This window comes from Meleagris gallopavo, chromosome 1 (genome assembly GCF_905368555.1).
Source record: "Meleagris gallopavo chromosome 1, MGAL_WU_HG_1.1, whole genome shotgun sequence".
Taxonomy (NCBI): domain Eukaryota; kingdom Metazoa; phylum Chordata; class Aves; order Galliformes; family Phasianidae; genus Meleagris; species Meleagris gallopavo.
Genome location: NC_139404.1, coordinates 171,898,924 through 171,925,994, shown reverse-complemented (window position 1 = coordinate 171,925,994; position 27,071 = coordinate 171,898,924). Strand labels below are relative to the sequence as shown.

At 40.7% G+C, this 27,071-nt stretch overlaps 1 protein-coding gene across 4 annotated transcripts in view; it reads right to left on the bottom strand.

The window, feature by feature from the left end:
• The window catches only part of STARD13 (StAR related lipid transfer domain containing 13), a 297,319-nt gene that overhangs the window by 18,320 nt on the left and 251,928 nt on the right, over positions 1-27,071 (bottom strand). For all 4 annotated transcript variants that reach the window (XM_085216035.1, XM_085216036.1, XM_085216039.1 and 1 more), the window contains 6 exons: positions 21,264-21,335; positions 19,156-19,237; positions 11,673-11,736; positions 4,824-6,196; positions 3,235-3,408; positions 1,058-1,217 (listed from right to left, as the gene is read on the bottom strand). In XM_085216035.1, the coding sequence (XP_085072161.1) occupies positions 1,058-1,217; positions 3,235-3,408; positions 4,824-6,196; positions 11,673-11,736; positions 19,156-19,237; positions 21,264-21,335 (1,925 nt within the window). The remainder of the gene's footprint in view (positions 1-1,057; positions 1,218-3,234; positions 3,409-4,823; positions 6,197-11,672; positions 11,737-19,155; positions 19,238-21,263; positions 21,336-27,071) is intronic.

Genomic DNA, 27,071 nt, shown 5'->3' with positions numbered 1-27,071 from the left:
GGAGGTATTTAAGAGATGCGTGGGTATGGCACTAAGGGACATGGTTTAGTGATGGAATACAGTAGGTCAGGTTGATAGTTGGACTTAGTGATCCTGAAGATCTTTTCCAGTGAAGATTCTATGATTCTATAAACATTGAACAGCAGACAGAATAAGGATCAGAAACAGAACTGACCACTTCCACCCACACCCTGTTTGCTCAGAGCCAGGAAAGTCTGCAGACTAAAATGGTGGTTGCTCCTTTTGAACTTGAAACTATCAAAGAGCAGCTACAGAAGAGGTTATATGACATGATGCCAACAACAGTAAAAAACTGAACTCAGTGAGCCAAGGAGTTTCTCTCAGCCCTACCTTCATCATTCCTAGTGGAAGAACAATAAAAATATGATGACTATGTCCTTGCTCTGTAAGTAAAGGGAATGAAAACATCCAAAATGCTTATAGCATACAGGCCCCCCAATTGGCTTGTTGCAGCTAAGAACTCTATAAAAGGAAATGTACCATAATGGCTTTGGCATTGAACCCGTGCTGACCCAAATCTATCTGGATATGTCTGACTTTGTCAACAGAATAGTTGGAATATTTTGCTGAGTTTGCTCTCTGTTCTTGGACTTTTCTTTCTTTGCTAAGTAAATAAAACTTTTTGTACCATATCTTGTGAAACGGTTAATGCATTTAACTCTTAGTGGCAAAAATGAAGCAAAAATGAAGCATACGCAGTGCAAATACGAGTAGAAAATGGGACTCCTGAGCTTTTTCCTGGACTGACTCAATTGACACGAAAATCTCACATCATTCCTAGAGGCAGATCATTGTATACAAGTCATCAGGACTGTTATATCTACAAGAATTCAACTAATTCATTGAATACAAATTCCAAAATAACAAACGATCAGTATTGGTACCAAGTATCAAATCAATGGAAGAGATCTGGGCCCAACATGAGATATAAGATTCTTCAAATAATTCTGCTATTAAGTACAAAAAGGTTCACCACTGTTTGCTTAGAGTGTTCTTATAGAAAAATCAACCATATTCCTGGTAGCAAAGTTCTCACCTGATCTAAACAGTTGCCCCTTAAGTAATGTAGTGCTTGCTGAATGCTTTGGGGAAGAGGCTGTCCTGTTCTCTGGACATGAACTATCAGAGGCACGCCAAAGACGTTCTTGTCCTTGTAGTCAGGGACTTTCATCCGCTTCATGAACTTTGGTACAGACCTGAAAATAGATGTGAACAGAGTGCATCAAAATATTTGAATATTTACAGAGCATTTCTGAGTAACACTGCAAGCAAAAACTGGTAACTGGGACCAGTTCCTATTTTATAAAGATAATCAAGTAATTTTCAACGTCCAATACATTGACATTTTACAATCTGCATAATCGATGGACATCTTAACAATTTTTATAGGTAGTTGGCCTCTGGCTCTAGGATACAGTGTAACAGTCAGCTATAGCAAAAGACATTTACTGTGCAGTTGTCATCCAACTGAAACCAACATAATTTAAAATATCTTTTAAGGACACAAAGGAATAGCACAGGATAGTGGAGAGGGTATCTAAAAGAAAAGGAAGTTCATTTCTAGTGTACTGAACCATATTTTATAATATTAGTTACGTAACTTAGTATTTCCATTGTCAAATAATTTACAGTAATAAACGATGGTGGAAAATCCCTACGTGTCTAATGCATCCCTCGTGTCACACAGTTGATTCTAGCCAAGTTACTTAAGTGAAGCTGTTAAGCTTGCTTTCTTCCGTAACTGATGGTGAAAATGAAAGAAACTGGATTCCCCCTGTCAGAGTCATGACTACAGTGGAATTAAAAAGAAAAAAAAAAAAAATAATGACCTGAATATGATGAAGATTTTCTTTTCCGTGTGAGAAGGAAATAAAACTAAGATTAAATGACCTATTGAAGGAAAACAACATATAGATATAAGCTATTTATAGGGTCCCACTGCTTCTAAATTCTTAAGAGACAGATTATATAAACTGAAGAAATATTTGTGAGGAAAGGAAACCTCAGTACAAACAGCAAGATCTAGAACTTGCTGTATTCTAATCAGCACAGACAAGTTGTCAGCTAGCCAAAGGGAGCTTCACCAAAAGAGAACTGCAAGCTGGGGGCTCATCCTGAATTTTAGCTCTAAAAAACAGATTTCAGAAAGACTTAGCAGTCCTGACTGCCTCTACAACCAATGTGGAGTGAGGCACCTTTGGAGATTGACCCAAACCTTCTGGTTTGGATGGAATGAGTTGCCTTTGAGGTTGCCTGTCTTCTTCCACTGACCACAGAGGCAGCCAACCTGATTTGCTCAGATTAGACTTACAATTTTTTGGAGTGACTGATGTTTTTGAGGTGGTTCTCACATGTAATCCACTGTATCTATGTTTCTTCACTTCTGAACACAAACTTGTCTTATTTAGCCCACAGAAGAATTTATGGCAATTTTGGTGAAGTCTTTTGAAAGTGGAAATCATAATGTAAATGTCAAACCATATTATTTTTTTGTCACAGAATCCATATACTAGGAGAAAAAGCATGCTTTTCATTATTTCTCAGATACTTATAATCTCTTGTCTATGTTCATTTCTGTTCCAGGCTACCTTAGACTATGTGGTCCATCAGGGTCAGTATGTAGATTTCTGTAGCTGGTTGGATACAAAAGGGCCATTCCTGTCCATCTTAACCTGACTCCGCTGTCCGAGTAACACCAGGTAGGTGTTAGAGCTGTTACAACTAGAAACTCACTTTAATGCAAGTCCAGACCTAGGGTAAAGTGTGTGTCTTTCTATTTGTATTCAAAATTCTTCAAACTGTTCTAACTGTTCTTTTAAAGCACAAACAAAACAATATCAAACACATGAAATACTATCACAAGATGTTTCTTTTCGAATCACAAATCAATTTTGGGGAAGACTTATTGTAAACACTTCCTCTTTCAATCACTCTCCTCCTACTCCTGTTTATTTTTCTGGAACACAAGCATTGCTAGAGAAGCTGAGGTTGTTTCTCTGCTAAGAGCACAGGAATGAAGTCAGATCTCTAGGATCTGACTTGGCCACTGAGTCACTAGGTAGCAACAAATTAAAAGAGACAGTTTCAAAAGCTACAATTACTGTCAACTATACCTCCCAACTGTATTAATTCAGTTTACTATCACAATAATAGAATTAGAAAAAACAATTTCCTTCTAAATATATCTCTTTTGTAAATAGTGATGATACTCACCAGGTCCAGCCATGTTTGTTTGACATGGAGTACTTTTCCATGATGGCTGTAAGACGAAGTAGAGAGAATTTTTGCAGCAGATTCAGCTGGGCTGCTGACTGATTACTGATGTGAAGTGATGCGATGGAGTGGCTCAGACGATGAGAAATTTGGAAACTATGCCATCGTAATTGCCTTTAGGGAAAAAAAAAAAAAACAAAAAACAAAAAACAATAGAAAAAGAGAACTCTTATTTGGGCAGAAAAAGATAGTATACTGTGAGATAAGGAAATTTACAAAACATGCAAAAACATACTCACATTACCATGCATGCTGTGTCAACTGAAAGAAAATATAGCTTGGAGGCATACAAAACAATGTTTGATCTTTTTATTTTGGAAATATTCAAGCTGTTTTTTGTTTTACATTATATTCCCAAGAGGGTGAGGGTCTCATACATGTACTAAAGGAAGGAGTGTGACCTCTTACGCCCATTAGCCTACACACTTCAACAGTATGTGGGAGTTCCAGATTAAGATGTTCTCTTCCTGACTCAGAAATGGGATTTGATGCCTGGTCCCTAACCTCTCAGGAGACCAGTCTAACCACCGAGGCATTTGTAGATTAAGTTCTCCAACTACCTCTATTTTTAAATACTGGAGGACCTTTCAGAAAAGGGATTGAACGCTGAGTCTCCTAGGGAAGAGTGATAACCACCAAGCTTCTGAGACACTCACATCTTCTCTTTATTCCAATGTATTTTCTCTAAATACTGTATATATTGAAAAAAAAACAAAACAAAACAAAACAAAAAACCCTCTTTTCAGTTTCTTGTTTTGCTACACATGAGTTCTGGCACAATTCCTACAATCTTTGACACAGCTTATTTACTTAGCAGCTTACCCAAGTTCATTTGCTTGTGACAGTGGTGAGCAACCATGGGCAGCAATAAATTATGGCATGGAAGAATTCTCTGTGAGGATTCAAGACTGACTGCAGATCAGAAAGTAACAGGTATTTGCTCGCTTCTGCACACACAAACCCACAGCAGTATGGATCCACAAAAGCTTTTACCCAGAGCCGTGCTCCCGTGGCTCAGCAGAACTTATCCTGATCTTTTATTAACAGGTTAATTGTATACCAGATATGCAAGAGACTGGGGCAGGGTAGGGAAATATTCTTTGTGAACAAAGGGACACATTTTTAAAGTAGACCAGAGCCTAAAAGTGCATGAGACTACTAAAACATACACACTGGACTACATAATTTGAAAGACAAATTGAAAATAAGATTCCAAAATATATACAGTGTCCTATTATGTAATTGAATATTATGGATCAAGAGAGAAAAAAAAAATCCTTAGTTAGCTACTTCTCCACTGACTGCATTTAAAAAATTCCATAGTAGGATGCATTTTCTCCAGAACTCCCACACTTTCCCTGGGAAGTCCCCTTTCCCATACAGGATGAGTACAACTGTAATGATGTAATGAATGTCAACCTTATGAATCCTGGACTGAGAGCTTCTGTTTCATCTGTCATATTTCACAGCCTGTTTCATTTTTAATGAAAGAGGAAAGATGGATTTCCATTCCAAATCTTGCTACCTACCTGCTCGGCCTTGTGAGAGATGCTCCCACCCCAGAGTCTCTCCTCTCCCTAACACCAGTAGCCTCTGATTCATTCAGGGATGTTCCATCTCTGTCCATGTCACTTGGTGTGGTCCGGCCATCAGAGACAGAGTTTCCTTCAAAATCAAGTGTGATCTGTGTGGTTGACTGGAAAGGTAATGATGGAGACTCTCTGACTGACACGTCATCAACTGGCAGACCTGGCAACACATTTTTTGACCAACCATCTACTACATCCCGGAGTCCATTGACATGTTGCAAAATGTCATCTAAATGAGGAAAAAGTTCACCTTTTTCTAAATCCAGAAGGTCTCCAGTACTAGCATACAAGTGGGAACCTGGCACATTGTCATAAATACTAATTCTGCTCTCCTTAGGACAGCAAGCCATCAATCCAGCCTCTTTTGGAGTAGAGCAGTTCTGTTTTCCCAAAGAGATGCTGCCTGTCCTCCAGTTTACACCATTACTGTTGTCTGTAGGCGAGAGGCTTTCAATAGAAAGCGCCTTTGGGAAGGTCCCTGGTTTGTGGTCCTTGGGAATATGCACAACCAAGTTCTCTTGGGAATGAAATTCATTTTTGCGGTTTTGGTCCACCACTTGCCGTAAAGCTGTTCCTGCCAGAACATCTAGATCATCCAGATACATCCCACCTCTCTTGTTCACTTCATGACATTTGCGTTCCTTCAAACATGGTGTGCTCACCCCACTGCTGCTGTTTTCAGACTGACTGCTTTCACTGCTGGATTTGGCAGAAAAGGAAAGTCCTCTTTTGCCTGAATCTTGTGCTAAGTTTTGGAGATCCCCATTGACTATCTGTACACAGTGCATGTCCTTCAAGGATTTCGGCTCACGCTGAAGAACAGGTCTGCTTATCTCTAAAGGACCTGCTCTTCCTGAGCCTTTTAGTTTTCCATGCACACCTTTTGCTTTTAATGTCTCCATGCGCTTTAGAAAGGTTTTTGTTTTGGTTCGCATTTGTTTCTCATTCTTAACGTTGTCCTTGGGGGACAGAGCAGTGCTTATCACCATTAAGTCTGGCAGCAGTGTGCTCTCATGCTGGCCAGAGCAGTTGCAGGTCTCCCTGGCAATGCTGCTAATGCTGGACGGACTCCTGTTGTCGCTTCCCCCACTGCTCTCACTGTGAACAGATGAGACCTCAGGTTCACTCAGATCTGTAAGGACACTCTCACTGCTTGTTGTATTTTTCATTTTAATATCTCCAGAAGATCCATGTCTGTCTGATTGGTGAAGTAAAGCATCAATGTCGTCCACTCGAGACCATCGTCTGCTTGTTCTTTGGAAAGTCCATTTATTACTGATAGCACAGAGATCTTCTTCATCTGAATCTTCACTCTAGAAAACAGCAAGTGGCATACATTAAAAGCAGGTATTTTTCTTGGCTTTTTTCTTTTTTTTTGTTAATTAATGTGACTGTGCTGATTCATGTGAGCAACAGCTTGCAAGGTCTCCTTGAACTAAGTCTTTTGAAAGATCAGCCATCAGCCCCTTCATAACAGCCTCTTCCATTTAACTGTAAAGACTGCAGTGAGCATCTTAACAAGTACGTAATAAAGGCCTTCTCTTTGTTAGGGAGCTTATAAGTCCTATCAATGTATCTTGGCTTTTGTGGGGTGATTTGCCTAAACCCTACACTGTATAGGATTGATGCTCGTAGTGACTGTGTAGAAGAAAAAAAAGAGTTTTTTAAAGATCCAAGCAGGGATGGTGTTAAAATACACAGCAGTACAGACTGGGGAGCAGTTGGGCACCACAGCAAGGTGAGCCATTCAAGTACCCAAGATAGAAAATACCCAATGCTGCACTTAGTTTTGCAGAGAGAACTAAGTAACCATTAGCAAGAGCAGCAATAATCTTCACAGAGCAGGTGAATGCAACAAGCCTTACGTTTCAGAAACACATCTCCAGATAAACAGCTGCAATGCTTAAAATAACAGTTTAAAAAAAAAAAAGAAATTTTGGAGGCATTGCTCAAAGTATGCCTGAGGGCAGGTGTGGGGAAGAGGCAGCATGATGAGATGGCTCGAGCACCTCTCCTATGAGGAAAGGTTGAGGGATCTGGGCTTGTTTAGCTTGGAGAAGAGAAGGCTCCGGAGAGACCTCACTGTGGCCTTCCAGTACTTGAAGGGAGCATATGAACAGGAGGGGGAATGGCTGTTTAGGAGCGTGGATTGTGATAGGACAAGGGGGAATGGTTTCAAACTGAGACAGAGGAGGTTTAGGTCAGATATTAGGAGGAAGTTTTTCACACAGAAGGTGGTGACACACTTGAACAGGTTGCCCAAGGAGGTTGTGGATGCCCCACCCGTGGAGGCATTCAGGGCCAGGCTGGATGTGGCTCTGGGCAGCCTGGTCTCTGGTGGTTGGTGACCCTGCACATAACAGAGGGATTGAAACTGGATGATGACTGTGGTCCTTTTCAACCCAGGCCATTCTATGATTCTATGAAGAGGAGCAGCAATGCTCAGTCTTAGATGGTGCAGTGTCCACCGCTGAGGTGAGCCCTCAGTCTCAAACATACAGTATTGTGCTTATGCTTTGGCAGTTCCAGGAGCTAATATAAACTGCAGACAACATGTACCTTGAAAAAAATTGGATAAAAAAGCTCTCCCTATGACATTTCTCTTGTCTGCTTGCCTAAACAAAAAAGACACATCTTCAGCATGAAGCACACAGCTTTGAACCTGCTGCACTCACAGGATGCAAAGCCCACAACTGCTAATTAGTATCCTTTCCTTGACTTTCAACAAGATTTATACTGCATTATTCCTGTACATTTGTTTTATGGCAGAACAAACTAACTTCACCTACATGGCATCCACACAGCTCTTCACATTCTTGGAAGCAGGCAGAAGGCAGTAAAATATGACAGGCTGTCAGACCAAAACAAGATGTTAAACCAGAAAGACTATTTTGGGAATGGAAAACAACTCATTTAAAAAGTCTATGATTAGAAGTAATTTTCAATGAAGTTTTGATGGTGAAGTTATCTCCCATCTCTGACCAGATCTCCACTGGCTGGTCTAATTGAAAAATGTAAAACAAATTTTATCAGAACCTCTAAACCTTAAATAATATGAAGCTTCAAGAGATAGAGTTTGGGATTAGCAATTTGTCAGGTCTCCTTGTTGCCATAAATTCTTCCCAGTTTATCACTTCAAGTCAGCCAGATGTTTTAGATCACGTACAAACTACAAAATGTAGCTATGAAATTTGGGGTTAGTCATTCCTGTTCTGTCTGTTAATGTTGAGACACACAACTCCTGCAGCTGGTGTTAGTGTGTAGGAATGAATGGATATTTTAGTTCTGCTGCTAGCTAGAGAGAAAAATTAAGCAGTAAGTGATGCAGCAGGAAAGGAACTAGAGAAGGCTAATGCTACTTCGACTGTTTTGTCTGTGGGGAAGAAATGGAGTATCAGCCAGTTCTACCTTCGTTTCAGCTTGGCAGTTTGCTGTAGGCATATACAGAGTGGTTGACTGCACAGACTAAGGCACTTAAAAATCCATCTATTGTGGCCTTCATAGTGCCACAAAGTGGATATTTTAGAAACCACAGGGGTATGTACTTGAAAATATTTAGTGGTGATTATATCTACAAAGCACATCACTGCTGAAGTGTTGATGGCACTAATCAATGGAATAAAAAAGATATATTTTTATTTATTATACATCCCAATAAACAAAAGAGATCTTAAAGAAGATTCTTGGCTGACTCAAATCCCTGTAGCTGCTCTGACATTACTGCATGACCTCACAGGGCTCAGTCTGTATTTTTTTACAAGCTGGAGTTGATTAAACTAGCCCAAGTGGTGGAGGCATTGTGAAAAACAACAAGAAGAGAGCACAGAGCAGGAGAAGACAGAAATAAATATAAATTTGGTGGTGAATGTACTTTAAATAATTTTTAGAGGAAAATAAGTTTTTTTTATATATAGAGATGAGCCCAAATGGATATTGGCAGTAAACAAGTTTTGCAACTAACCACAGCAAAGAGAGGATTACATTCTGCCCAAGAACCAGTCAGAAAATATAGAGGATGTCTGCTGTTGAGAAGAAAAGATTTAATGTAGTGTTTGAATTGGTAATGAAACATGGTTGTGTTCCATCAGAAGAAAAATCAGACAAACGAATTATCTGGATACTGAAATACTACCATGGTGACTCACTCCAAATTCGGCGGCACTGTGTGTCTTGTGACATAATGTGCTTTTTCTTCTGATGCAGTTAGTAGAAATTCTGGAACCCACAAACATCCTGAATGACCCAGTGTTCTTGTTATACATCAGAGTGCCCTGACAAATGAGACAGTCCCCCAAAAATGCGGGGAGCACTTTGCCAGCTGACGTGTCACCAGCTATGGGGACAGCCTGAAAGGCACAATTCATTTCACATGGAGGAGCACACATCTTGTAGCAGTGAGTGTGTATTTCTTCTGACCTAGGTCAAAATCAAGTGCACAGCTTTGGAGCACATTCAAAAGCCAATTTAATACCATTATGCTTGGGAAGACAAGAAGGGGCAAGTTTCTTGAGCAGAGACTGATAACATTTGCCAAAGAGAAAGAGTTTTTGGCTCAGGGATTTGTCACAGCTGATTTAAAATGGTACGGGTGTTTGACTGAGGGTGTACTTTCCTCAGATACAGAGGGATGCTAACAAAAGGCAAAAAGTAGGTTTATTTGCAGTGGATTTTTGCCACATTTTTCCAATTGGGGGCAGGAATTCTCATAAATCGACAGCTGCAGAAGGCAGTTAATCCAAAAGCTAATCTCTGCCTGTCCAAATCGCTTACAGACATACTTGCAACACATATACGAGGGTTTCCGCATGCATATTGATGAAGCCAACAGGAAGAGAGCAGCCCAAGGCATGAGTGCACCTCCTAGCATGGAGCAGGTGGTGGGGAACGCTCACCCTCACTGGCTTCCACAGTCACCTCCTCTGGCAGCTTGCTTGGCTGTACTTGGGTGGATTGCTCAAGCAGCTGCTCTAATCCTGTGCAAACCTGTTATGCTGAACCTCCAGAGCAAGCTGATTTTGCATTTCATTGTTCAGATCACCATAAAGACTATAAGGAAAGGCAGTAGCTACTACAAAAACAAAAAAAGTTTACTTGATTCAATCTCTAATTTCAGACCTAACTTTCAGCTTTTATACTTGCATTTACATTTTCTTTTGTTGGTAGTCCTTCTTCCTTTATCTCCTTTCCCCTACATTCTCTCCTACTTTCACTTGATCATTATCTGCCATCCCAAATATCTTTTGTCCACTCTTTCTCCACAGGCATCTCTGCTCTGCTTCTCCCTGGCGTTGTGCATTTAAAGACTGACCTAGCTGATACACTGAAGTGGTACCAGGCAGAGCAGCCTCATCTCCACAGCAAAATAATGGTCATCTGCCAGAGAGCGGCTGAGATTTTCAATCCATTCAGAAAAGGAAGGAGTGGCAGCAAAATTTAACAAAAATTGTAATAACAAAAAAATCCTCCATTTTTAACACAGACACATAACAAAGCAAACAAGCAAACATACAAACCTCACAGCAAAGTCAAAAGAAAGACAGGAAAGAACATCTAAACAAAATTTCCACAGGACAATTGGCGTTCATCTATATGCTGCTTTCTGTAATTCTGTCAGCTCCAATATCTTCACTTGAACTCAACTACATGTGCGTATGCACATAGATCTGAAACTGCTCCAAGCAGGTCAACTTGAGTTGATTTGAGTTGGCTTCTGCTGATCAACCTCAACTTCTTGCTATAGTACCTATCCTCCCCAAAACCTCTTGCTGCCCAAACCGTAAAGTGATCCTACAGCCAAGAGTTTACCGTTCCTCCTAGGAAGGAGGCGTGAGGTTAGTGTTTAGTGTGGGAAGTGTTGGCATTTAACAAAGACAAGAAAAATCCACCAGCACCGAGGCAGTGAAAAGACGGAATCCCAATGGCTTTGTGAATGGACAAAATGCATGCTAAGTAGGCTACATGAACAGGGGAACAAATGGGCAAAAGCAGATGGCAGAATATCTAAAAAGTGAACCCATTCTTTGTACAACGTCCCTCAAACAATAAACTGAGTATGAAGAGATTAAATTTGCAAAAATACAAAAAATGCAGCTCTTGGAGGCAGTCTTTAAAAAGAATTAGACAAATAGCCTAAGAAAGACAAATAGTACAAGACTTCTCAGCACCAGTTCCCATCTTTGTACACTAATGATGTGCCTGAGGGAATTTTTGACTAGAAAACCAAACGTTCAAGAGTTAACACTGGGCATGTTACAAAATACTCAAAATCAATAGGCAGCTCCTGCATTCCTCACTGAAACCCTTTAAGCTCAAATAATTCCATTGTTACATAGAAGTCTGTAAAGAAGACAGGATTTATTTTCATATTCTTAACTAGGAATAAGTCGGTACAAGAAATAAAGAAAAGCTATTGTTTGTGTTCGAGGAGTTTCCTTTTTTTCCGTGGCAGCATTTTCCATTGTGTACTCACGTGGCATTGGCAAACAAGCCAGTAATGTACAACGTACAATTTCTTCATCCACTACCTTGAATCGTAGATACATGAAGTTTTAAGTATTGCATGTGCCCTTCTAACACAATGTGGTATTGTTCCCACTGTACTCATCTTAGTTTTTCATTTTTTGTTTGTATTTTCAAGATTCAGCAAACTGTTCTACTCTCAGATATTTCTGACTCAGATGTTCAGAGTTAAATACACTTAACTTTTAAGAGCTTACTAAAAAACCTAATTTGGGAGCTGTTATCATGAAAGCCCAGGAAAAGCCAGTACATTTCATGAAGCTGCCTTACCTTTTTTCTTTGGAAGTTCACATCGAGTTTCATTGAGGCGCACTTGTTCAGTGTGTTCAGTCGTCTACAGAGGAAAGCAAATTCAACAGATTAGCTGCCTCGGACTAAAGGGCATGACTTTTCATAAGTTCAAAAGCTTTTCTCTTATCTGCCTGGAAAGTGCTAACTGCATACAACAGGCTTCAGAAAGACGATACTGTTCATATTATTCCAAGCTATGAAACTACTGCGTTAAAAGGGCGTCCTAGCTTTAGATTCCTTGATAGTCAGTTTTCCTATATTGCTTTTTAATTCATAGACACTTAAGTACTTGACAAAGGAAACTGGCATGAATAAAACACCTTTGATGGTGAAATGACAAGAGAATAGGGAGGTAAATTGCTGTCTGTAGGAACACAATAAAACTTGTGTAAAACGATTACATGTAAATATTCAGAGATTTGGAGATTTCAAAGCACTCATGAAAGACAAAACAAAAAGTCAGTTTTGGATTCAGTTCCTCACTTTTGGTAGTTAGTACAGCTTTTAAAAAGACACAAAGAACTTTTAGCAATTAAATATTTCTTTCACAGCTGATAGTTCCTTCCCTGAACATATGTGTCTTAGAGAAAGGTTAGCACACATCAAAGGAAACAGATTTAATGTCTTTAAGTATTTCTTGTTACTTCTGCCCATGATTTATTTCTAATGATGTTACCAGAATCTCTGCAAGACTTCTGCTCTTTAAATCCATGGCTATTCCAGGAAAATAATGGGTTGAAATGACAATTTAATAACGATGAGAAGTGAGTATCTGTTAGTGTGTCCATGTGCAGAGATAGAGCACCAGAAAACATGCTCTTTCAGTAGTGAACCTACTATGCTAAGCATAATTTCTTCATTTTTATTTAGACTCAAAAGTCCCAATTCATGAAATCATCTACTTTTTAAAACTCAGAGTGCTCAGAGTTAAATAGATAAAATTTTCCTCATTTAGGGCTGAAATATGAGCAGAGTGAGAGAGGCATGTGCCCTCAAAACACTTCAGGGGGCTGCTGGTATATCCTAAGTCTTTGCAGCAACAGCTGCCCCTTGTTTCTGCACCCCAGGAAGAGGCTGCAAATCTCCAGAACTGATAGCATTTGAAATATGTGTGATACATTAGAAGGACATGTGAAAAAAACATACATGATACAATCTCTCATTCAGCACTAGAGCATTATGGCATTAGCATCCTCTTCCCTGGCACCTGTAATATTAAAAACCCTTTCAAACTGCCACTGCTTGTAAAGAACTGGCTAAAGAAATGCAGACGTTCCAGAAAAAAATTCCCTTGCAAAGTAACACCTGCTCATCTGTAGATAAAACACTCCTCCTCAGGCCAATAAAACCCTTATGCCATATCAGAAAAGCCCTATGCTCATCACATTAATGTGAGTATAATGAATGCACAAGCATGCCCCACATGCATGGTAGTCATGTTCTTGTAATAAATTGCAGGCTTTGTGGCTTTGTAACACTATCTTCAGCCTTCTGCCCACAGACACTCCTCCTCAGGGGTTACATCTGTAATTGCAAAACTCATCTTTCGCCCAAACATGGAATTTCACAACCCAAAGTTGCATTTTCCCTGGCTCCAGCTGAGCAATGTTCTGTGCTTGTTTTGACAAATGTGTGTATTTGCCCCCCTTTCCCCTCCTCTTTATCTATCTAGTGAAGATGTATCAAGCTGTAGCCCAATACGTAGTATGAATTTCAACTCCAAAATCAACTCCAAAATCAACTCCAAATACACAGAGGCACAGACACACATTCAAAGGACTCCAACCCAACTTTCTATTTGTGGAGCCAACTTCCTCTGAGAGGTAAACCAGAAGCTCAGACCTCAATCCCCATGCCTCTGCATTAACTGTCCTGTGCTGGAAGTGACAAGCTTGATGTGCTGCCTGGAAACCAAACCTGCCAGCCACACATCTGAGTCAAATTGCTGCAGTGACTTTACATAGGATAAGCCGATCTATACTGCAAGAAGCACCACTAAAAAGTCTCTACAGCGGCACCTGGATTCACTTGAACACTGCAATGTCCTCAGTCTGTGTTTCCCGTCAGCGTGAGTGAGACCTGGGGATGTCCTGAGATTCCATCTAGGTCTTATGGGTTGGGTTTCTTTCCTCTGTCTGACAGACTGAGGATGAAGACCAGCGTTTGCTGGACGCTGTCTGACTCAGCATCAGCCAGAGTGCAGCCCGACCAAGGACTGGGAAATCCTATCACAGAGTTTCTGTCACAGAATCATTTGAGTTGAAAGGGGCCCTTAAAGGCCATGTTGTCCAACTTCCCTGCAATGAACAGGGTCACCTAGAACTACATCAGGTTGCTCAGAGCAGTCCAGCCTGACCTTGAATGAATCCAGGGATGAGGCATTCACCACTTCTCTTGAAGACGCAGAAGAAAACACTTCACATGTGGAAGCCAACACTTCTTTCACTCAGTATGATGCTGTTTGCCATCTAAAACCACCAGAGCACGCAATGCATTTTAGGAGCAGAGTGAGAAAGAAGTGACAGCCAGCAGCTTAATACTTTGCAGAAAGTGTTGTGGTATTTCTGTACGAGAGGGTTTCTTCTTAAGCACAGAAAGGTGCAGAAAGCTCATGGTTGAACAAACAAAACCATCCAAAGCAACTGCCTTCCTACTAACTGCATTAGTCTCAGCAGAGAATTGACAGGTGAGCTCTATCCAAGCCAGTATCATTGCTCAAACTGGACGCTTAGAAAGCTACAGCACTGTCCTGGCCATTTTCTAATCTGGCTTTTTTTACAAGAAACTCACTCCATCAAAAATAAAACTGCTTCTTAATAGGAGCCAAGGGCTCAATGTTAGGTTTTAAATTTATGCATCTACAAAACAATGGCATGCTGTCTGGGGCTCTTCCAATACTATGGAAAGATTTGCCAGTGAAATTAGAAAACTAATGATCAGATTTGTTAGCTTGCCTGTTACTAACAACTCCAATCAAAGTGAGTCTGTTCCAACTTCTTATGCTCTGCTATGTGCCAGCAGTGGTAGAAAGCTTTTCTGGTCTGCTTAAAGTTGTTAGATGATTGTCAGCCAAGTCCTCAACAAATCTTTCTAAAACCAAAAAAATAAAAGTCTCTAGCTACAAAAGGCTGCTATTAATGTCCCAGCCGAAGTGAGAGAGGCACTATATAGGAAAAGGATGCCTCCTAACAAAACACAAAATCTGGACTGAGAAAAGGCACAAATACCACATTAAATAAACACAGGAGAGGTGACTATACAGAAAATAACTCATCTAGGATGCATTTGAATTTGGAGATGAATTTGAGTTTGGAGAGCTCTGCAGCGTTCAGAAAAAGCTTGGAAAACATTCACTATAGTAAGTACTTCCCTGCTAATATTATTTCTTCCTCAGGACATCACAGGTGAACACTATTGTGAAACATCCCTACATTGAAAAGTGTTCCTTGATACAGTGCTTAAACATACAAGGAATTATTCAGGTGCCCAAACAACAGTCTAATGCTAATTTAGATCCCCAGAATTATCAAGCCTGGCCTTCAGGTGCTGCAGGTGCTCTTGGTCAAGCCAGCCCATGGAGAAGTCTAAATTATCTTAGCAGATCTGAAGTGCAGTAGACACAGGTATTTAGGTCTCTCCCAGTGCTGTACTTCTTAACCACCTGATGGAAGTTGATCAGCTGAAGAAAATGTCTGCATTTTGCATACTGTATAGCACCAAGCAGCGCTTACAAATAAATACAATCTTGTAGCAAAGATTATCTGGAAAACCTCATGGATAAAGTGTTGCCCTGCTTGAAAAGCCGTCTAGATAATAGAAGGTCAGTTTTGAAGCAACTTGGAGCTCCATGAATTCCTGTTCAGCAGCTGCATGCAACATGCTGGTGAGGAAGGCAGCATTGGGTACCACATCCAGTGGGGTGAGGAGGGCTGGTATTGACAGCAACCTTGGCTGCAGCATCTCCTACCTCTGCAAATGTCCTTTGTTATGGATCATGACTAAGCAAACACATTTTATAGTTCTATAAACTCCTCTCTGAGGGAAATAATCTTACACTATTTCTTTGTTTTATTATTATTCCTAGCCATGTTCAGGTGCTGCATACAAATGCCCCTAGCTGGCTACTTCTGATACAATGGAATTTGGGACACTCTACTAAAATTAAAGCAGGACTTTCCATGGTGCGTCTGGAGAGCCTGGCTTACTTCCTAACAACATCCACAGCAGTTTTAACTCAGCAGATAGTGCTAACTATACATTACCATTTCAAATTCTAATAGTATGCTATCCCACATATAGTGACTTCTGGATTGCAAACAATCAAAGAGACACGGACTATGGAAAAGGAGGCTGCTGGTTGTTTAGCACAGTTCAAATTTAAAGAGCCTTATTTAGAGCCCTCATATCAAACCTGTATTTCATACTTGTTCTTTATATTCTCAGTCACTGTATTTACATGAATACAAAACGTACAACATGGTTTGGCTTTTCCTTCTCACCCTCTTATCACAGTGGCCACAAAAGTTCCCAGAGCAGAGTTTGTTGCTGCTATTTTGGAAATGACACAGAGATCCAGCTATAAAATTTTCATGCCCAATTATTATTTTGGCGGGCTGACAGTGCTTGCCTGCAGATTGCATGGCAATTTTCTATTGTTCGTTACTCAATAAAATCTGAATGGAATCTCTTGATAGCAAAAAAGATACGCCTCTAACCCAATTTGGGCTTTGCTCTGCCAAATTTTCAAATGATATTGTAAACAGCAGGAATGTTAGAATATCTCAAAAAGGTCACAGAAATCTTTTGCAACAGGGAGTTACAGGCTTTCTGACTAAAGTACTACCAGCTGCTGTAAAAAATGTTTCTCTGCATTTGTGCCTCTTACTGTCCTGTATATTGAATGTCATAGAAAACTGATCATAATGAGGTGAAGAATCTGATTTCAATCCAGAAGAGCAGCAAAATTCAGTGTTTAAAATTATCCTCTCAATAAAAATGAGTACCCTACTTTGTTTACTAGCATGGCTTGAACGCACGATTAGCCAATGCAAAGGCTTGGCCATGCACCACTTTGAAGGCAGTGGGAGTTTTGGGTGTAAGAAGAATGAAAGTTTGGCACCCAACCTGGTAATCTGTATCCACAGAAATAACAACCAACCTTTTCTTAGCTTTCTGTTTCAGAAAAGAATGTCACAGCCCACAGCTCTTGAATGATGATATATTGGCATTCACCTTGTGCTAACGTCACCACAGAACAAAGCAAGGGTAGAACACTGACCACTACGGTCAGCTGAGCTGTGAGGAGTTACTGGAAAACTTGGAAAATGTTGGTTTGGTCACTAATACATTAACAAAGCTTGTAGCAGGGGGAGAGGCTGATACTGTTTACTCTTTCTGGTGAACCAGAAACTTGACATTTGGCACAACTGCTTTTTATGGGTCGGTCACTCTCAGCTAAAGGTTTAGTGCTGCTGAATTACTGCAAATTAAAAGTCTGTAAACTGAAAACATGACTCTCCCATCTAAACAGGCTGTATATAATGCTTCTCTTTATACCTGGCTCACGCACAAAGTATTGTTTCCTTCTAAACTACAAACTGTTTAAAAGCACTCAAGAAAAATTAAAGCCAAAGAATGCTATCTTCTGAATAAAATTATTACAGAAGTTACAGACAGTCACTAAAACCTTTATTTTTCAATAAAATAATTTCAAAAGACTTTGGAAAGACTTACATACTGCAGATCTTTGCAATATCATTTAATTTAGGCAAATATAAAGTACTGTCTTTATTAGTACGTCTCTATTATATTTTTAAAAATCTTGTATTTCAGTAAAAGAGAGAAAAAAAAATAAATACCAATCTCTAGCTTGTGTTCTACTCACAAAGAAATCATCATAAATGTAAATCGAGGGCAATCATTTAGGTGTATATGTGAATCTACAGTCTGAAAGAGCAAAAGGTGAGCTGTTACCACTTAGCTGAATAGGTCTTGGATGCTTTTGATCATAACTGAAGTACCACTGTTGCTAAGTAAGTTAGAAAAGAGTGGCTGGGGAGAGTCCTAGAGCTATGACAGCCACTCACTGTTTGCTCTCATGACAATGGGACAGGGACTGAGATCATATTCGCAATTTTGGATGGTGCTTCAATTTTGTGGGAAAGAATGGGTGGAAGAGACTTCAACCTCCTACCACTTCTCACTTCTTGGACTACAGCAATGGGGTGCCAGATTAAAGCAGTGGGATGTATGTATGTGTGGGAAGAAAGTTTCTTAGCCATGGGTATAGAAATCCCTCCCACTAGGTCATACAGAACAGCAATTAATCAAGCTTGCAGGCATTCCTAAGAGCAATTACTGAAGGATCCAGATTTTTTTTTTCCTGCAGATTTCTTAAACATAGAGGTTATTACAGACATAAAACGAATATTCTGTTCTCCATATCTGTAAAACACAAATTGGGAAGTAATTTGCAGCAAGGGAGTTTTGGGAAAGTGTTCTGACAGGTATGCACAAGAATATCATGGATCCTCTAGGAAGGATAGCATCTCCTGGCCTGGTAAGAGGGGCTAGATTAACTGTCTTCCAGTCCTATTCGCTATCATTGTAGGAAATCCTTTCTGAGGTCCTCTGTCACATCCCCATTAATGCCCGCAAGCACAGAGCAGTGTGCCATGGATCAGTGTATGTATACTCTCTGATGACTTTAGCCACAGTTGCAGAAGGGCAAATAGAGTTTTGCTCAATATTTTCATGCTAGAGTTGTGCAAGTTTTCCTAACATGTAATAAAGCCTCTTTGCTTAGGGGCCAGATGCTCCTTTGTCCTTACTGAAGTGGAGAGGAAAAGAAACTAGCTTGAGAAGAGAATAGGAGAAATAAGGAGGAAACACTGTCTCCATAATGAGATTTTGCAGAACTACCACAGAATTGTTGCTTCTTAAGTCCTGGGGGGCAGTACTGGTGCAAAGCAATACAGTATATTCATCACAGGCAGAGTACAAAAAGCTAGAAAAAGAGCAAACACAAGCCTCTGGGAAGGGCAGACCAATGAGTAGCTGCAGTGCTGGGGTTCTGGTTCTAATTCTGTTGGTGATGCCAAAAGGAGAGTACTAAGGGAATCACAACAACATGAAAGTCATGGCTGCTGCCAGAGAAAGTACTTGCAGAATTCTGTGCAATGAGATTCTATCTTTTCAGATGTGCTTGGACACAGAGTTGTTCATGTGCAACTAAAACACGACTCCTTCACTTACTCAGAATTTCCTCATATTACAGCTGGTTCTTTGTTAAAAATGAAGGGGTTTCAAATCCACTGGATTTGGGTCCTTCTCAAATCTTGTGTCTTCTCCAACCTTAATAATTCTGTGACTCTATGACTCTTGTGCTAGGCTACTATGCTAAAACCAACAAAACAGCTGATGTTTTTAAATTATCACAAAAGAAGCCTTAGGTGTTATTTACCTGCAAAGAGGTTCTACAAGGTCCTTGTCAAGAAAATCATGATCTTTCTTTACTGCAGCAATGTCAATTGGAAACTGGGAGTCTATAAAAGGAGACACAATATTAAGACGACTGCTTGCTATTTAAATTAAAATAAATTGTCTACAACAAAAATGCTTCGCATGTACTTGCTTGCTGAAATATAGTAAGACTGACTTCACTCAGCCCTGGTTCCCTTCCAACTGTATCAGTGACCCTTTCAGTTACTTTATTATTTTTTTCTCTTAAATGCATAGCTGAGCATCCTGTGCACAAAAGAGACACTAACATTATTTCACTTTGGCTTTAATAAGATATTAAATTGTTAGCTGGTGCCTAACACAAACAAATGAGATCAGAAAATTACCAACATGCTTTCATTAGCCAACATGAGCAATAAGGTTCTTCGTCCCCATCAGAGCAACTTAATGAATTGCTGGATAGACTTTTCCCATGAAACAGGAACATTTTGAGCTTTTTGTTTCTAATACAACTCCCAACAACAACAATTTCAGACTAAGGGCTACTCACGTAACAAAGATGAAAAAATGAACTGAATTATAACCCCCAATACCAGCCAAAAAAACAGACTAGTGTTCTGGAAGCTGACATTTGTAATGAAAAGTGACATGGCTGCAACACATTAGTGGGCTCCACAACAGTGGGATGGACTCCAGCACGATGGCTGCACTCCAGATCGCCCTGCCATGTTTAGGCACCGCAGTGGGAAGCTGAGACATAGGGACTGCAGCCAGCATTTTCAGACACTAGTGCTTAACATTTATATAATAGATGCCTGGAAAAATGACCTTGTTTTCAGAGATGCCGCCTGTAAGAGTGCATACTGGTTTTAAGAGGGACTGTGGGAGCCCAGCATGGGTTGCATTTTGGATGGAACATCCCTGTGAATTCAGCAGGCACTGGACTCTCCTTTCTCTAGGGGAGATGGGAAGTGAGATACTCTGATTGTAACGCAGACACAAAAAGTACTGCTGGGCACGGAGAGACCAAGGTAGATGGACATCTATGTCACCTCTGGGTGACAGGTTTATTAGTCCTACTTCCTTGATAGATTTAAGAGAGCCCACTTGGCTCCTGCTGAGCTGTCTGAGCATCTCTGTGCAGACACTGGCTTTACCCAGTGCACCTGTGAGGCCCACTGGCACCAGCAGGCCCTCAGCGGGCTGTTAGGAGCCACAGACGTGTCCTCAGCACTGCGCTCCCCACCACTTTCAGCCCTGCAGAGCTGGCTCTGACCCACGAGGTTCCTTGGCTCTGTGCAAGGAGCTGTGCTGCCTCCAGACCCAAGCTGACCCTGGACAGTGTCCAGCAGGGCTTGGCAGAGCTGCACTTTGGCTAATAGGCCTGAGTGGGCCTGAGCTGGCTACTGGTCTCTGCCAAGAGCAGAATAGGCAGTTTGGAAAAAATGAGGATCAGCTGCAGTTTCCCTGTCAGCACTGAGCTAGAAAAGAAACAGTCCCACTCCCTAAACTGCTCGTGAGTGCAGCAACAGTATAAACACTTGTCCTGTCCTTCGGGATGACATATTCTGATCACAACTGTGTCATCCACCCATCACAGAAGCATTCAGGAGGGGACGCAGCCATTTGCACTGAGTTAGCCCTGCTGTATTTCTTCTTTTTGCTTTATGGTGAGGTGAAATTTGAAACACAGCTCAAGTAGTTCACTTCTGGTAACTCTGCAGAGTTTTCAATCTTTTTTTTTCAGTAAGATTGAAATTTTCCAAAACATTCAATATTTGCAATCTTATTTCTGAAATTTTAAAAAGTTTTGAATAATAATTAAAGAAAAAATGAGACGTGTGTATTTGGATTTTTTGTAATTTTTTTTTTTTTCTGTTAACCTTCAAGGTTTACACAAGCTGTATCCCCCCGTTTTTTTTCCACGGCCTTGAGGGCAGGAATCTTACTTTTCTTTGGGCATTCATACAACTCCAGCAGATGAGGCTTTGTGAAGCAGCCAGCCATACCAATAACTCACTCAAATGCAGAGCTGGCTGACTGCAAGCTCTCTTGGAAAGGACCCACTGAGCTTTCAGTTCTGCACAAACAGGAGCAAAACTTACTTACTCTCATACAACTGAGCATACTGGGGGAATCCAGCTGCACGTAACCAGTCACACGCTTCCTTTGCTTCAATTTCTGAGGAGAAAGAGAAAAGAGAAGAGTTCACACTTTGTTATTCTGCATTAGAAGTTCTTTAATTACAAGGAAATAGCAAAGAGATTTGGTGATAGATGCTCCCTGCTTAAAAAAATTGTTGTTACTCAGAAGTATTTTTTCATGGCATCAGAAAATAGAACCCATCAAAGAAATCCACCTGCCTCCATAGGTCTCCAGAGTTTGCACAACTGCTTGGTGCATGAAACAAGGACACTGAAGTTTTAATCACCTCCACAGGGAAGGAGAGCTGCTTGCCAGGCCTGCGGCCCTGAGTCCTATCCTCCCCTACGGACAAACTGTTGGGGAGAGGTGAAGACGAAGCCATGTGAAAACAAAATGATAGGAAACATGCTCCAGGTTTTTCCTCCTCTGACACTTCTCACAAAGAAGCCAGGGAAAGCCTTGGACAGGTCTAATGCTACAGGTGGGATGTACCTGCCTAGCTATAGACATCTGAATTCAATTACATTGAATCCCTCTACAGTCAATAGACAGTTACTTCTGAAGGGTGATTCATTTCACTTTGAAGCGCTGTCTACATTAGGTGGGATAGATCACTTACACTGCTTTCCTCTTGTGGCTGTTAACACAGGAAGGATAAACTGCTAGCCGCAGGTATGCCTGTGCAGCCAGATGAAATAAAGACCATGACAGGCAGCAGCTTCCAGCACTGCACCCAGAGCACTCACTCTTCTTTCATTTTAGTCCACTTCCAAGCCTATTTGGGACTGCTTCAGTTATCTCTCTTCAAGACAAATCTTCTCTTGAGAAGGCTAACACTAAGCAGTGTGGAGATGAATCAATTTGTCTTATTTTCTCCCTGAAGCACAGGCACAGCTTGCTCTGGACTAGCTTTCCACTTTCAAACAGCTTTCATTGGTAACAGGCACCTAGGGAAGTGGTGGAGTCAGTTCCTGCAGGTGTCCAAGAAATGTGTAGATGTGGCACAGAGGGACATGGTTTAGTGGGCATGGTAAGGATGGGCTGATGGTTGGACTTGATGATCTTAGAGGTCTTTTCCAACCTTAATGATTCTATGATTCTATTATTCTATTATGTAAACCAGCTTTTTGGAAGAGGAATGTCCAGTTGGACAAGAGTTCTGTCCCTCAGGTTGGGGCTGACAGCAATTATAGCTAAGTATGGTGGAATGAAGAAAACCATGCTCAAGACATGGATATTTCCTGATCTCTGTGATAACCCATTTATATGAATATGGTCACTCAATTTTTACCAAGAACTAAAAACAGAGGAACACCCAGATCCACATGGATTGCCAGTGAAATCTGTGCAACACTTCCTTGCCACTCAGATCTAGACCAATAATTACCACATAACTGGTTCTGCTTTACAAAATCAAAGTCAAAACATACATGCATCTCTTATTTTTGCAAAAAATTAGATGTATTTCAGCTAAGGAATGGAATGAGCGTTCAGATGTTAAAGAAATTAGACGTTTATTTTGCTTATTATTCAATCTGAACTAATCAGACAAGAGTTCTGGCACATTTGGAGCTGTAAAACCTAGGCAGTCATAATATGAAACCCTAAATATAAAACAAGCAATGGAACTAGAAAAATAAAATCAGGCACAGTTGCTCTTTTGCATGTTCTGCCTTGCATGCAAAAATATCCCAATCATAAATCTGTTTTGTACTAAAATGCACTTTTATAGATAGGAGATGCTGACACAAATTTTTCCCTATGCAGTTCTGTTCAAATCCTCCTAATGACTTTACCCACTGAAGCTCACCATAAAACCATCTTTGAATACACTCTGCAGTATGTGACCCACACACCTTTTTCTGATCCTTCATACACTGAATCACACCAGTGAATTTTGCTGAAGAAATAAAAATTCAGAATGCAAGGTCTACTTATCAAAAGCCCAATTTCCCAAAGATGATTAGACAGCCAGGAACAGCTCTGCAATAGCCACGATCATTAGCACTACTGAATAGGATTTGCCACCAGGTCTTCATTTGCTTTGACATTAGCTCATGTCAAGGCCAAAAAATGGAGCATGAAAGTACATTCAGTTCTTAACACTGCACAAAAGAATGAGCAGCTTACATAAAACGTGGCTCTCACTACTGCACATCTGTGTGCTGAAAGCACATCTTTATTATGTTCCAGTGAGGCTGAATATTTTTATTAAATGCTTGGAGAAAAGACAAGGCTTTATACTTTTTCTTTTGCTTAATTCAATCTCGTGAAGCACAGATGAATCAATCCCATTTCAAAATGTATTCTACAACTCATAACAGCTGTACGTACACTCTAGCTTCATCTAGAAGCACAAATAACAGAGACTGTGGGTGATGGAGAATGCTACCATTTAATGCTCTTATATGCTTATCACATTTCAGTGTTTTTTTGCAGTTGGCTTTCAGAGGAACTTGCTGAGGAATCCTCCCGCAACTCAAGTGAGATTGAAAAATCTCCGGTTGCAGTGAGGCAACTGTAGGCAACAATCTCACCCATTCAGTATCTGTTTGAGGCTAATGTTGTTTAAGGGTATTGCTTTTAAAGGCTCTTTGTAACATACTGTGACCCCCTCAAACTCAAACTGATTGACAGATTAACTTTTGCCTTCAAATCTTCGACTGTCTCTTCCATGAAAGCATCTACTAGGAGTAATCTGATTTTCTGAACTATCACCTCAAATAAGCAGATGCAGATTTGAACGAGATTGGCAAAACTAGCTTTCTGCATGCTGTGTCTCAGACACGTATCACTGCCCAGTTCCCCTCACTTACTCTTTTGCTTCTAGATCTTACTCAGAGGAGAGCAGACAGGGAGAAGTGCAACGTGCTACTGGCCCAGCCAGAAGAATGACTTTGCTTACATCAGAGAATTTCTTCTTGTTAAAGGCACTTGTTTCAGCCATTCGCCACTTGGCTGCTATTCAAGTCTCAGTGAAAAGGCACAAGCATTTGCCCTTCAGCAGAGACGAAAGTTGATTTCTGTTATCTCACTTCGGGAACGTAATCCAAGTTACAGTTCAGTATGCAATACATGTTTTTTCATTACTGGATATTTTAATGCTTAAAATACAATTTGAGATGCTCAATTTAATATTCTCTGTTTGCTTTTTGCTGCTTGATAGTTAATCATCAGCCAAGGCTTATTTGGGAAGAGATGAGCAGAGCACCAAAAAGACCTCACTGAAGATGTCAATGGAGGGTTGCAGAAATATTTTTGGCAGCATTGGTCTGGTTCTGCTCCCACGTTCAGGATAAAGCAGCTGTCAAAGCCAGCATGTGGCAGCTGTGCTGCTTTGGTGCAATCCTGCAAGCACCTGGAATATTACATGTGTTCACAGGTTGTCAACTGCACAAAGAAGGGCTGTCACGCTGAGAAGAGTGATTTGAGCAAGGACATGGCTCCTAGATTTGTGCTGAATGCTTGGCAGGAGCCACAGAAGCTTGCAAACCCAGCCTCAGGGACTTCATCTCCTGGCTTCTGTTGGGAATTTGGGAAAGTGAAATTGTGGGTTCTATGACCAAAAGGCTGCATGCCCAGCTGATCCAATGGTGGGTTTTTGCTTATGCGCTACTGTACTGTTCTACTGCCTGAAAAACAGTCATGGGTAATTTTCCACTTGCTTGGGTAGCAGCTAATGACAATCATTCATTAGTGAGGCAAGGCAATAACTCACTTGCAAATACTGACATGCACCAGTATGTCTTACATAGCTGGAGTTCTCAGGGTTTTTTTTGTTGTTGAAGCTTGGCAATAAACAAGTTACTCTTTCCATTCCTCTTCTGTACTGGTAACAAGTTATAGCTGATATTCACTTTATCAAAAGTTCTTCAGCCACGTTTTTGGGGAGACATAATAATAGAATTATAGAACCATTTATGTTGCAAAAGACCCTTAAGATCACCAACACCAGCCATAATCTAACATTACCAAATTCACCACTAAACCACTTCCTTAAGCACCCACAGAGATCAGGCTGATGATGGCCTCCAGGTCCTCTCATCTACCAGCACATTCCAGGTGGTTCCTGCAAAGTCCCCTTCACACATCATTGCCGACCTTCCTCACATCTTGCACCAGGGGCACCTCAGAAGCTGCCCCCTTCTTCATCCAAACCTTTCAGTGCACATATGCAATCAGTGGCTTAAAACCTCCTCCTCAATCAGACATGCCATTAAGTTTTGTGTGTTTTTTTATTCCTTCAGGATTAGTTCTTAATCTTCTTGGAGGTGTCCCACTGTGTATAAAATTAAATACGTATCAGAGACACTGATACAATAACCCAAAGCACACATGGCACAGCAGAGACTGAAGTGCAAATCTCACATCAATTTTTTTTTTTGCTTTTTTTTGCTCAATTTATTTAAGATGTAAGCAGAATGAAATAAGGAAAGCAAGGTTCACCCAAAAACCTGACAGATGGCAAGAGCACAGCTGGGATATGGCTTCAAGTCCATGTTTTAGGTTTGCACTCATCTCCCACATAACCAGTGAATGCTCTGCCTATTCCGGAATTGAAATGGAATGGTGGATTGCAGTCTTTCTCTCTTCCAATATTTTTCCAAACTCTTAATGAACTGCCTGAATGGTGCCTGACACCAGAAGACTCCAGCAGTCAGCGGTTCCCAACAGGAACATCTTACCCAGCTTGCTCCCACCCCGCTGCCTCCTTCTCCTACTTCCCTCTATGACATATCAACTCTTGGCCAATCCAACGGAGATCTTTCAAACCTCTAAGCTGGCAGAAGACTAACCCCAAAATTTGGGAATGCTGTTGGATTAGCAAGCTGACCCAGTGCCTCCAAGTATCTCAATTTAGTCCATGTTAACTGCATCTTCATTAATCAAAGAAAACCAAACCACTGTGACAGCCATTCCTCACATGAAAGAAAGAACTACCTAAAAAACTGATAAGTTAAAATCACTGCCAAGAGAAAAGCATGGAAGTAAATCTGTTTCTAGCTTGGGACCTTAGCATTGTCTGTATCAGTTATGCCTTTGCACAATCCAGAAGAAGAAATAGCAACAAGAATAAAAAAGGTACAGAATTGCCTAATCTATTGTGTTTATGTCAACTTTATGTGTGATAACACTTATTATTCAACTGCTTGTAACACATCACTATTTCTGCTCTTCTTTATTCCCCTCATCTTGCTAACCACTTAAATCTAATTTACTAGGTTTCAGATAAAAGATCTGGGACTGTTAGTGAAAATGATGGATCAAGTTGTTGGAAAGGAATCTTTTTTCTTGCACAGTCACATTTGTGGCTCTACTGGAAGCCAGGAGCTGGTCTGCTAGGTAGAATGGGTCTCAGTTCTGCAAGCGTTGGTTGGAAACAGAACAACAGTTAGGTTACAGTTCACAGTATTTGCAGCTAGTTAGTTTGGTGCTATGGTTCATACTAACAAAGGATCCAAATCCTTGTCCTAGCCTGTCCTATCATCTCCTTCAAGATGAAGAAAACTGTTGGGACAATGTCTACCTAACATTTTAGGGTCAGTTGGGAGGCTCAGCTCAGCCTTGGGGCTAAGAACTTTCTTTACTTTCAGTAGCCCCAGTGCAGCTATGAGAAAGGCGAAGCAGATAGTATTGAGGGACAAAACATTGATCCTATCTCACATCTGAGGCATGCTCGAGGCACTGTGTGGGTGAATTCAGCCCTGCCTAGCTGAGCTGAATGCATCACTTTTGCCCTGTACACATGCCATGCCACACAAAAGCCATGTC